The following is a 12,995-nucleotide window of genomic DNA, read 5'->3' on the forward strand; positions in this document are numbered from 1 at the left end:
TATTTTAATAGTTGATGAAATAAAATAAATAAATAAACAATTTTTTTTTTTCAAATTACATTTAAAACAATTATTTAAATGTAATGGAAGCCTCCGGGCGCTTAAATGTCAACGGATGGATGCATTGAATATCCATCAAAAGTTTGGAGCCAGATCATCGGACACGTGTGTAGTTTCCATTGGACCACGTTGCTTTCTACTATCGTTTTCCACTCATGTCTTGATGTTCGGTTTTTTAATTTTTAATTTTTTTTAATTTTTATTATTGGGTGAGAGAAAATATAAATGAAAAAATAAAAATGGTTTAATTACCCCCATACCCTTTTAATAAAATTTAATTATTACATAAAATAATAATATAAATAATGCATCACAGACTAAAAGATTCGAAACTCGAGTTATCTGCTTTGAATATTGTTGAACTAAAAGAAATTATAAATAATTAATCTCATGAAATATTACATTTTTTTTTTTAATAAATAAGAGAACAATTATTAATTATTAATTATTAATTATTAATGGTCGAAATTTACTTGTTGAAGTTGACAAGGCAATGTATAAAAAAGGATGTTGGTGTTGGCCCAAGGAATTTGTCAATTAGGAAAAGGAATGGATGCCAAAGAATAAGAAATTCATTTTATTTTATTTTCTTGGTTTTTTTTTTTTTTTTTTTTTTTTTAAGGAAAGTAAATCTATATTTTAATTTTTGTTTTTGTTTTTTGTTCCAGTCGGGTGATGAGATTCCGACATTATATTTTTTAATCGAGAATAAATATTTTATATTAGTTGAGCTATGTTTTTAATTACAAGTTATGTGTTTTTTTATTTTGTAAAGTCTAATTTTATAATAAAATTTAAAAAATTAAGGAATTATTATACCATTTTGATATTTTATTTGATTTTAAAAAATATTGAATATTTGATAAATGTACTTAAAAATTCAATTTAGATATAAAAAAAAATTAGAAATTAACTAAAGAAAGGCTCGAATCCAAATCTGAATCACGAACCCGAGATGGGTGCGGACCCAACCGAGCCATTGTAGACCACCAGACGAGCCCCAAGCCTTTGGCTGTGGCTGAGGCTGTGGCTCTATAAAATATGAGTCACATGGTGCAGAGTCGAAGCATTAGTTTTGGTTCGCTTCTCTCTCTTTCTCTCTCTCTCTCCAACTACTTGCAGAAGGGGACGCCTTAAGAACGGGTTCCATATATATCCTCTTCAATCACAACATTCTCTGTCTTTTCGCTCTCGTAAAGACGTGATTCCATCTTCTTCAGAGTTCTTCCTGTTTCTGTTGATCAAGAATTCGTTGTAGAAGGAATTTCCCTAAAGGTACGCATCTTATCATAAGTTCCTAATCTTCTTCCTGCTGTTATCGTTAGAATTTTTAATCTTCTTCTCTGATTCTCAAGAATTTTCAATCAAGATTGTTAATCCTAGTGATTCTGATTGGTTTACTTTTTTCCTGATTTCGTAATACCTCTTTTTTGTGCTTCATTTCTTCGCAAGAATCGGTCTCGATTTGATTTGTTATGTTTTGCTGTAAATTCTGATTTCGTTAGGGAGTTGACGTTTCTGTTCGGCTAAATCTGTTATATCCTTTTGTTTTACCCTTGCTCAGGATTTTTTTTTCTTTGCTTGCGTTGGAACGCGTTGTGTAAATTTGGAGGAGAGAGATTAGATTAATGGTTGATCATCTTTGAATCATCGATTTGTTGAGGGAATCGATTTTTCTGAAATCGGATCGGTGCGTCTCGATGGCGTCATCTGTTCATTCGAACTCCGATCGCGCGCGGGAGTCTTCAAGGAGGCAGAAGAAGAAGAAAAGCCACGGAAACAGAGATCATCATCAAAACCAGAACCATATTAAATGGAAGTCTCAAGCGCAGCAAGAAATTTACTCGTCCAAGCTGGTCCGAGCATTGAATCAAGTGAGGCTCAGTCCTCCGAACGAGGGGCCGCGCCGCGGCAGAGCCGTACGCGAGGCCGCTGACAGAGTCCTCGCCGTCGCTGCCAAGGGGAGAACCAGGTGGAGCCGAGCCATCTTAAAGAACAGGCTGAAACTCAAATTCAGGAAGCCGAAAAGACAGAGATCGGCATCCACCGCCGGAAACAACCGCTCAAAGAAACCTAGAGTTAGCGTATTGCGGTTGAGAGGGAAATCCTTACCGGCGGTACAAAGGAAAGTTAGGGTTCTTGGACGGCTAGTTCCCGGTTGCCGGAAAGAACCGTTGCCGGTTATCCTGGAAGAGGCTACCGATTACATAGCTGCACTTGAAATGCAAGTTCGAGCCATGAGTGCCCTCGCCGAGTTGCTCTCGGCCTCAACTTCTGCCGCAGGCTCTAGCTCCGCCCCACCAAACTGATGACTCGCTTTCCTACTGGTGTTTCCCTTTTCCCGACAAATCCTACCATTTTCCCGCTTCTTCTCGTATCTTTGCTTTGCTTGCCTCTATGCAAGTGAAGGAACTGTCTGTTAAATATGGTTGCTGCTATTTTCTTCTTCCTCCTTCCCCGTGGTATTCTATTTTTTCTGTTCACTCTTCCCCTCCTCCTGAATAACTTCTTTGGAATCCAATGCCCAAAAAGAAGAGGAAAAAAGGAAAAAAGAACTTGGAATCCGTAAATAATTTGTGCTGTAATCTTCGGCCTCGGCTTGTCTGTTGTTTTACATTCACTTCGTGGATTTATTAACCCTCTTGTCGATTTCTGCAAAGTTAATGAGAAGAAAAAACAGTTTTCTGGTGAATCTTAGGCAGTATTTACTTGGTGCCCATGTCTAAGCTGATCCAGGGAAAACAAAAAGAAGGGAGTCAAGTATATGCTTGGTGCGTTTGAATTGGAAACTGAAAGTTGCTTTGTCTGAGAATTTGGGTTCATTTATGCTGTTTCCAAGAGTCTATATCGAGCTCTAGGATCCAACTTATTAGCTTAGCATCATTCCTACCCCTCTAATTATTTAAGTTTCTTGTTCTGTTTGTTTTGTTTTGTTTTTTGGTGGGTAAAGTTTTGAAATGAGGAACTCTCTAATCGTCCAGTGGGGCTAAAACCCAGTCAGGGGAAGAGACAATGGAAGAGGAGGAGAAAGGATCTTGTCATGTCTGAGTTTAGTAAAGCGCTGCTTGTGGGGGCAGGGCAAGGCAGGGCATGGCATGGCATGGCATGGCAGATCTGGCAGGCAGGCAGGCAGGCAGGCAGGCCAAAATTTGGTGCTGAGAATCATGTTTTTAGTAAGACAGGAAGAGGGGTCTGGCAGTCATGTGGGTTGTAGAGACTTATAGTACACCCACGCTGAACAGTGACAGCCCTAGATTTTTGGGGCATTCATGTGAGTTTCAGATTTTTCTAAATTTACATGTATTTATTATGTGTGAGGTATTTCTTTCTAGCTTCACCTGCCCTACTTCATATCCAAAGGAGGAGGACCTTGTTTGGCATGCAGACAGATAGATACAGCTCACTCCTAGTGGCCTCCCATTTCCTCCCCTCTGTCCTGGCTCCCCACATCCCCATTCTTCTTTTTAATCTCCCATCCCTCACCTACCTCCTCCTCTTCCTTTGCTTGCCTTTTTCAAGTTTTTTTAGAATACTCTTACTTTTAAAACTAGAAGTTCTTCCTATAGAATTCGGTTTGGAATGAGATTTAGAATGGTGTTCCGATTCAATCTGTTCTACCTCACTGCCACACCGTTTCACATCCAATTTTGTGTCTTTATATTCTTCTTTTAAAATTTATGGATAAGATTTCGGGAGGAGGAGGTTCTTATTTCTATGCTAGGTATCTTTCATCCGTCCTACCACCTACGAGAGATTAAGTTCATATAGTTGTCCTTACTTTTGTTGTGATGTCCCACATCTTTTATAAGGGTGTAAAAAGTTCTCTTTAATAGATGCGTTCTAAAAACTTTGAAGGAAAACTTGAAAAGAAAACTCAAAAAGAACAATATCTCTGCCAGTGGACTTGGACCATTAAAGAACCTTTCATCCCACCGCTAATGTAAGATTATGTTCACATATTCAAAACATTATTAGAGAGGGATTAGTTCATTGTTCTCGTGTTTTAAACAATTGAATGGTTCTTCTTCCGAATTGAAAGCCTAACTAGACACGACCTCACCCGGGTATTAAAATAAGAAAAAGATGCTAAGTGGGTGGGAAGTTTGACCAAAATTTGACAGCACATAGAACATAGACAGACAATTTGTCCAATGAACCAAATATGTTTGCATCAACAAATGTTTGAGCTAATCTTGTCTCCCAGCTTCCACTTTCTTTTGTTCTTCCCTAACCTCTCTTTTTCTTAATTATATTTTATTTGAATGAATTCAATTTCATTTTGGTTTCGTTTCCTAAGTCTTTCATTTCAATCCAAGTCTTTGTTTAATAAGATCTCCGGCCGACAGTCAACTCCCAACAGCTTTGCCTTCATTCCCACGTTTAACAAGTTTGTTCCACCTAAACCTGAACTCAAAAATTATATTAAGATATTGAGTGTCGATGTGACATAAATTTATGTTATCGGTACCCATTTGGTATACCAAAATTTTATATAAAAAGTCGAATCTGTTTCAAACTGGCTCACATTATATCAATATTTTTTTAAGTAGAATTAACTCGAACTACCCAACTTAATCCATAAAGGTTGGCTTGGGTTGGGTTATAATATATATATATATATATTTTCATTTTAAGGTGAGTTGAATTTTTGGAAAAACAAAAAAATTTGAGTCAGTTGGCGGGTTGACAATCCAACTAACCCGACCAACCCAAAAATAAGGTCACAGTCTAACCCTACCTAACTTTTAAGATTATAATGAAGATTTAAAAATATTTAACGTTTGTAAGTGAGAATGAGATTTTAGTTATTAACGTGACATGTATTGTGAATAAACAGGTTACAAAACAACTCAACCTAAGAATCAAGGGTTGAGTTAGGTTGTAAACTCTATTCGAGTTGTTCAACCTCTTATTTTTTAGATCAACAGGTGGGGTGGGGAGAATCGAACTTCTAGCTTATGGGTTTAGAGCACATGTGTTAACGAGTCAAGGTATTTTCAAATATATTGACGATTAGGTAATGTATTGAAAATTTTATCCATATTTGGGATTGCAATTGAAAATGTTGTGAATCATTCATCTAATCCTTGTCTCCCACCTTCCACTACTTTTGTTGTCACCAAAGATTTGATTGCCTTGCAATTCAATTCAAGTATTTGTTAAATCACACAGCTCACGCCCACAAGTAAACCCCTAAAACCATTGCCTTGCATTCATTTATTTATTTATTTATTTATTTATTTATTTATTTATTTATTTATTTTGGTTATTTATAGCTAACCCATTTCTTTTTTAAATTAATAAATCCCATCACATTTTAAATCAAATATTTATGAGATCATCATATCTAATTATAATTAGATATTACATGTTTCTATCCTTAAATTAAAAATAAATAAATAAACTTTAATCTTTATTCTTTTAATAAATATTAAATTATTAGTTTAATCTATACTAATTCATGGCATGAAAAATATTATGACTATTTAAGCAATTTCAATAAAAAAAATTAAATTCAGTATTGATTAATCTAAAAAAAAATAAGGGCTAAAATGATTTGTTAATAGAATATTTATAAAATTGAGTGATGACATGGCAGAAGTTCCACATAATTGGATAGATGATTAGACCACATGTGATGGCTGATGTGTCAGTAGCATACTCTTAGTCCCTAAAACATATTTATAGATAATGTTTCCCTTTTTTTCTTCTTTTTCTTTACCTTTTTTTTACGTACAAGCAACTCAATATTCAATACTTTTTTTCTTTTTGGTTCTTTAATTGATATTCTGAAATTTTAGTTTCTTAAATAATATATTTCTCATCACAATAAAAATTTAAAATAGCTATCTAATAATTTATTTAAGGTTTATTTAAACCTTAGATTAAAACTAGTTATATATATATACACACAAATAAATTTGTAATCTACCGTTTCCAGGGTTTGTCCTCACTCATATGCTTAACTTACGAGTTTTTACAATTAAGCTCTCTCTAAAAGAAGTGGCATATTGCTCGTGTATAAGTAGTAACTATCAACTATCTTAACACTTTCTTAATCACCATATCTTTATAATCATTCGTTTTCGGATATCGTCTCTGTTCATTCATATACTCATCTTTTACAAACACGATGAAACATATTATTTTTAAGTTCTATTGAAAATTTCAGACCCATTGATTGGTTTAAGTTGGTTTTTCTTTTTGTTTTTTTGAGATACAAATGGTTTGGAGCATGTGATGAATCGTAAAAAAAACTATTTTTAAATAAATAATAAAACCATTATATCAATTTTAGATAAATAATAATAATAATGAATTAATAAAAAAAATAAACAAATAAAACTCGTTTCAAAATTTATTAAAAATATACCGATTAAAATGGAATAAAATTTAGAGTCTTCAGAACCAAACATCGAGGACTTTATTTTATGAAAATATCAATGTCCATAAATATTCTTTTAACGAATTATAACAATGAAAATTTTAAATATATATATAAATTAATTATTTTACCCATTTTAAATGCTCTAATTTACTTATTATATAATTTAAAATTGTGTTAATTAAGATTATCAAATTTAATCGTAATTTATTCTAAACTTATTGTAATTATAGGTAAATTATAAGATGGGTGAGTTATGTAAATAGAAAATATTTAATAATAATTTAATATTTTATTGGGATTTTCTCATAATTAATATTTAAGAATAAGATATTCTATAATCAAGCATTTGAAAAAGTGATTAAATAAAAAATATATATATATATAAAAAAAAAAAAACCTATAATTAGAGGCATTTGTTCACAAATTACATCAATCAATCCCTTGCATTAATGACAATTTTATTAATTTGGTGATGCACCGTTTGGTTTGACATGATTGATGCCTACTTTTTTTTTTTTCTTTTTCAATTTTCTCTCACAAAAATAAATAAATAAAAATTATATATATATATATATATATATATATATATAGCATTATCTCAATTTGAAAAGATTCCAAATTTGTGGCTAAAGTTTTCGTTATAGTTTTTTATTTCAAAAATACCCTTCAATGATATCATTATGCTTTAATTTTTTTTTTAAAAAAAATCTTAAATTATGATATCGGGAGTTTTTAAAAGTTTTAAGAGTATCAATAATTTTAAAATTATTAATATTTTTGAAAGTTTATTAGTATCTTTGAACATAACTGAAACCGTATCAATTAATTTAGATTTTTTTAATATTAATTATTTGTTAAATAAAAATTAAATATGGATAATATTATTAATTAATTATTAATTATTTAAACCATTTCCTATTTATTTAAGAGATAATGGTGCATTATTCATTGAATTTCAAGGCATATGACGTGTCAATTTTATAATTTTATAAAAGAATTTAATTTCTTGCCTCTAAACTAATGGACCCATATTGGTTGGAGTTTGATTCTGGACTTCAATTTTTTTAAAAGTTGGGCCTGTATTGTCTTCAAGTTAGGCCCATTTACTCGGCCCAATGGGCTCATATAAGTAATGGATCACTACTGAGCCCATATAAGTGATGGATCTCCGGCCCAATGGGCCTTCTGCTCGACGCAGAGTCGCCGTTGAAAATAAATGTTTTTCAGCTGGATTCAAATGGCTTGTTGTAACGTGTAACAGCCCAAGTCCACCGCCAGTAGATATTGTTTTTTTTAGGCTTTCTCTTATGAGCCTACTGTTAGTGAGAGGTTTTCACACCTTTATAAAGAATTATTTGTTCCCCCTCTCGAATCGATGTGGGATCTCACAATCCACCCCCTTCGGGGCCTAGCATCCTTGGGGCCTTCGGGGCTCACCCAGTATCCCCGCTCACACTTGTTTCTCTCTCCAATTGATGTGAAATCTCACATAACGTCCCACTCATCTCTCCATTATTTAGTGTTTTAGCCGACTTCAAAGTGCTAGTTGTAGCGTCCCACTCATTTCAAAACGAGGAAGGCAAAAATGAAGTAAATTCCTCTCGAGTTTTTTTTATTTTTTATTTTTTATTTTAAAATTATACTGATCTATTTGACACGAAATTGAAAGTTTATAGTCTAAATAAACACCGACTTCAACAGTCATGGACTAAAAACCTATAATTTCATATTCGATGAGATGTGAGTTAGTTTGATAGTGAGCGGGAATTATCGAGGGAGCGGAATATAACTATAGGTGAGGGGCAAAATGGGCATTAGGGTAAAATGTTGGATGTTGTGAGATATGTAGAAAAAGGTGAGTCCTTTTCATTTGTATATCACACACTGCCCGAAAGCAACGCGCTTTCTTGGAAGCATTTTAGGGTTTGGTTTGGGCAGCCATTGTTGAATCTCCCTTCCACCATTTCACTTCTTTCTCCAATAACAAAACAACAACAACAACATATATTCATTCAAACACAAACCCTAATTCAACCATGGATGAGAAAAAAACAAGGGTTTTGAATTTTGAATGTCATACCTCCCGAGATTCTTCGAGGAAAAGCTGTCACTGTGTCACGAGATAGCTCGAGAAATTCTTCGAGAAAAAGTTGTCACTATGTCCCGAGATAGCTCGAGAAGTTCTTCGAGAAAAAGTTGTCACTGTATCATGAGATAGCTCGAGAAATGCTTCGAGAAAAAGTTGTCACTGTGTCACAAGATAGCTCGAGAAATTCTTTGAGAAAAAGCTATCACGATATGGTCGACAGTTTTTGCTCTTAGATGTACGAACGAGAAATTACAAAAAAAAAAAAAAAAAATCAGTGGTCTGATTTACATCTAACAGATACAACAACACGCAACCTTACCGAATAATTTTTCGAGAGGTAGGGAAAGTTCGGTCCATGTCACGACGATAGTGATTTTCGGAGTCGGGATTTTTTAGGAACCGACCTATTTGACCATCCACCATAACTCAAAGTATGGTCCCTATTTCTTTAATGTCTAAATTACCCTTTTCCCTTACATCTCTCTTCTTCTCCATCACTTTCCAATTCCCTTCTTCCATCATTCCAACATTCCATATATGTCTCAAACCCAACCCTTATTACCACTCCATGTCTTATGGTGAAGTATTTGGACAAAAAGGGTATTCTATTTTAAAAAAACGTCCCCCCGAGTTCGGTCTAAAAATTACGAGTCAGTTCGAGAACGTCTCGATGAATAAGACACCAATTATTATTAAGCCAAATATCTCCACCATAATTCAAATTAAAAAAAATAGTATTAAACCCAAAATTTAGTGTAGGAAACTTCCCTTCTTCATAGATTGATGTCGAAGGAATATTTAGATATGGTGACTTTTCAAATTCCCGACATTATCATAAAAAGTTACTTTTATAAAGTCATAAAAAAAAAAAAAAAAAAAGAAACGGTGGGAAAAAAAGGGACGAGATCGAATAATGAAATAGAAATGAATATTATGATGAAGAAACGGTACTTGAGTTGGATCGGAAAAAAAGTTTCTTTTTATGAACTCGAAAATTCAAGTTGGTTGAGTTGGTGACTTGAATAACTCGGTTCACAACTCAACCCAACCAAATCCTTGAATTTCGGGTAGGGCTCGAATAAGGTTCACAACAACCTGACTCATTCACTAGTCATAACACATCACTAACATCTGTTACAAACGTCAAATATTCAGGTTGGTCGGGATGACTTGATTTAAAAAGTGTCAACTTATAAATCGAATCAACTTGAAAGAGGTGAGTTGGACGGTTTAGACTATTCGAGTCATTGAGTCATTATCGAACCGGTTGAGTTATGTTCGGGTCGATTTTGAGGTCGAATCATTAGGGCATAAGAGGAGTGAAAGGAATCCTATTTTTTATGTATGGGTTATAGTGTTTTGGGCAGAGACGTGCACGCAACCCTATGGTGATTGTCCTCATTGTCCTTCTAAACGCCCTTTTCCTTTTGTCCATTTCCCCTAAAACGCGTTTTACTTTTTTTACCTTCATTACTTTCCCCACTCCTTTTACACTTCCAAACACTTCATTTAATTATTCATTTTTAAATATTTATTTAATTTATTTATAAATTATTTTACGATTAAATTGTTGCAAATTTTAAAATGGAAGATAATTTATTAATTCCACCCTTTATTCAAGTTTAATTTTGTAATTGACTTAATTAGCCTTGTAATTAATACTTTAATTATGACGTGGATTAACATCGTTGACTTTGACTTACTTCTCCATGTGCGCCTGTTTCTGTCACGCTTAAACAAATTATATACTTTTTTAACTATTATTATTCTTTTGGGGGAAGAGAATTATTTATAAAAAAATTTAAAATATATTTTTTATTTTTTAATATATTTTTTACGTGCTTGATAGCAAAATAGGTTCGAGTTACACTTTTGACTTACTATAAGTTTGGTTGTAGGTACTCGTTTTTTACTGAGCTAATCGAGTGTTCATAACATGAAGTAAAAAGATTTAAATCTTTGCATGACTTTGTTTACGAAGGGAGAAGCAGGGCTCGAAGAACAAACCTAGTCGTTCAAGAAAGTGGAGATATAGTAACAATCTAAGTCTACCGCTAGTTGATATTGTCTGATTTGACTCGTTACGTGTCGCTCTCAGTCTCGCGATTTTAAAATACGTCTATTATAAGAAATGTTTTGTTTCGCTCTCCAATCGATGAGGGGGCCTAACATCATCACAAACATACCGTTGGATGTGACACTATGACAAATATTGTTCGTTTTGACCCGTTAACTTCACGGTTTTAAAATGTTTTTATTAAAAAAAGGTTTCCAATCGGAATGTTCGGTTATCTTCTCCAACCAACATGGAATCTTATACGAGATTTTTATTTTATTTTATTAATAAATAAATAAAAAAGATTAGGTGAAATTGGGAATGGCGCAATCACCGGCTTCTAACCCTACTTTCTTTCTCTTTCCTTACGGTCAAGTCAACTCATTCATTTGTTGCCCTTTATATTATATTATATATATTTATTGATAATTTTTATTTTTTCAATCATTAAATATATGATTAAAAAAACAATAATTTCCATCTATTTCATACTCATACATCAAACGCATTAAAAGTGATAGTTACTTATATCAACCTAATAAGTCATCAAATTTTAATTTCTTTTTTTAATATATACATACATTCCAAACAAAAGAATGATGATTTGAATAAGTGAGGACGTTCGATTTGAATCTTTGACCTCTTGACCGAAAATTTATACCACAATTTGAAATTTAGGTTCAGTATCTGATGACCCCGACATTCTCGTGCATTGACATGATCACGTTCTCTAAGACTAAAGATTGTTCTTGCAAACAGACACGTGTCCTCTTAGCTTGGTTTGTCATAACTCACATATTTCACTCTACGAGCTTACTCAACATAGAATTGTCCCACCGAAAATAGAAGGTGCACCGTGTTAGTATTGGTATTAACTATCAATTCTTTTAGGATTGTTCTCATTTGGATAAGGTTTCGGTTCGTTCATACTGTCCTGGGCTTTCCCTTCTAGGCTTCCCCTCAAGATTTTAAAATGTGTCTGTTAGGGAGAGGTTTTCACGCTCTTATTAAGAATGATTCGTTCTCCTCCACAATCAATGTGGGACAATTCAGATGAGCTATGTTCAAATTGGAATAAAGATATAAAATCTTAAATCAACCGTATGTTTGTTTTGGGTCAAAGGGTAGATGAGAATGAAGACCAAAAGTCAAAAGAGAGAGGTTTGGATATTGATTAAGCATGATAATAATGTATAGAGAAGGGATAAGGCTAAAAAGTTGATGGAGGTTTGTAGTTTCCTAGAAACTTCTCTCTCTACACAATATCAAACCAATTTCTTATGAATCTTCTACAAAAATGCATCAAAACACCTAATTTATTGCACTTTTGTTTGTATTTAAAGTCACTTTCTTAATATTTAATACTAATCTTATCGAAACTTTCGTGTCCCAACCAAAATTTGACTTGGGAACAGTTATGTAACGGCTCAAGTTCATCGACGCATCTGCTAAGGTGAGGTTTCCACTCTCTTATAAAAAATGTTTCATTCTTCTCAATCCATCCCTTATGGGTCCCAGCATCTTTGCTAGCACTCGTTTCTTTTTCCAGTCGATGTAGGACCCCCCAATACACCACTATTCGGAGTCTAGCGTTCTTGTTGGCTCCTCGTGTTCTCTCCCTTTCAGGGCTCAACTTCTTTACTGACACATCACCTGATGTTTGACTCTAATACCATTTGTAATGGCTCAAGCCTACCACTAGTAGCAGATATTGTTCTCTTTGGACTTTCTCTTTCAGGTTTCCCCTCAGTTTTTAAAACGCGTCTGCTAAAGAGAAGTTTCCACGCCCTTATAAAGAATGTCCCCTTCTCCTTCCCAATCGATGACGGATCTCACACTTTCAATGTATGCTATTTTAGTCTCGAAATTTGTAAAAGGTTGATTTTCGTTTATAAACATTACAAATAAAAAAAAAAAAGTACTTTAATCGTTACTTTTATGAGTTGTAACGTGTAGAAAACTTAGCTGCTGACTTATTAGATCGAGAACGTGAAGGGATGGGGAGGGTTAGAGGGGAATAACACGTGGTTTGGAAGGGCAGTGGGGGCGAAAGAGGTCTCTTTTTGGAGCTGGCTTTTGAGTTGACTGAGTAGTAGCTCAACAAATCACTATTAGTCAAACATTTGACTTCTTACCTTTGACCGCTGCGTTTTAGGCTGTCTTGATCCCTCATACCACGACATCTTGGACTGCCTTTTCCATACCCTTCCCTCTCACTAAATTATTTTATATTATAAAAAATAAAAAATAAATAAAAAATTGGCTGGGGCCCACACTTCTCCTATTCTTTTTCTTTGCCTAAATTATTTAATAAAATTAATTTTTTATTTTGTGTCCGATTAATTTAGAATTTTATAAATTTTAAAATTTTAGGAATTATAATTTTGTTATTTGTTTAGAAA

The 12,995-nt window shown here is 33.6% G+C and overlaps 1 protein-coding gene across 1 annotated transcript; it reads left to right on the top strand.

Annotated features, from left to right (window-relative positions):
• Positions 1-1,117: 1,117 nt before the first annotated feature.
• On the top strand, positions 1,118-2,752 carry LOC111499053 (transcription factor bHLH147-like). Its single transcript, XM_023150496.1, has 2 exons — positions 1,118-1,335; positions 1,625-2,752. Exon 2 carries the CDS (start codon positions 1,761-1,763, stop codon positions 2,367-2,369), a length of 609 nt encoding a protein of 202 aa, XP_023006264.1. The 5' UTR covers positions 1,118-1,335; positions 1,625-1,760; the 3' UTR covers positions 2,370-2,752.
• Positions 2,753-12,995: the final 10,243 nt, after the last annotated feature.

The sequence above is a fragment of the Cucurbita maxima genome, unplaced genomic scaffold (genome assembly GCF_002738345.1).
Source record: "Cucurbita maxima cultivar Rimu unplaced genomic scaffold, Cmax_1.0 Cma_Scf00026, whole genome shotgun sequence".
Classification (NCBI taxonomy): domain Eukaryota; kingdom Viridiplantae; phylum Streptophyta; class Magnoliopsida; order Cucurbitales; family Cucurbitaceae; genus Cucurbita; species Cucurbita maxima.

Bases quoted from the DNA above. Each gene is read 5' to 3' on its own strand.
- LOC111499053 (XM_023150496.1), top strand. From the start codon at position 1,761: ATGGCGTCATCTGTTCATTCGAACTCCGATCGCGCGCGGGAGTCTTCA.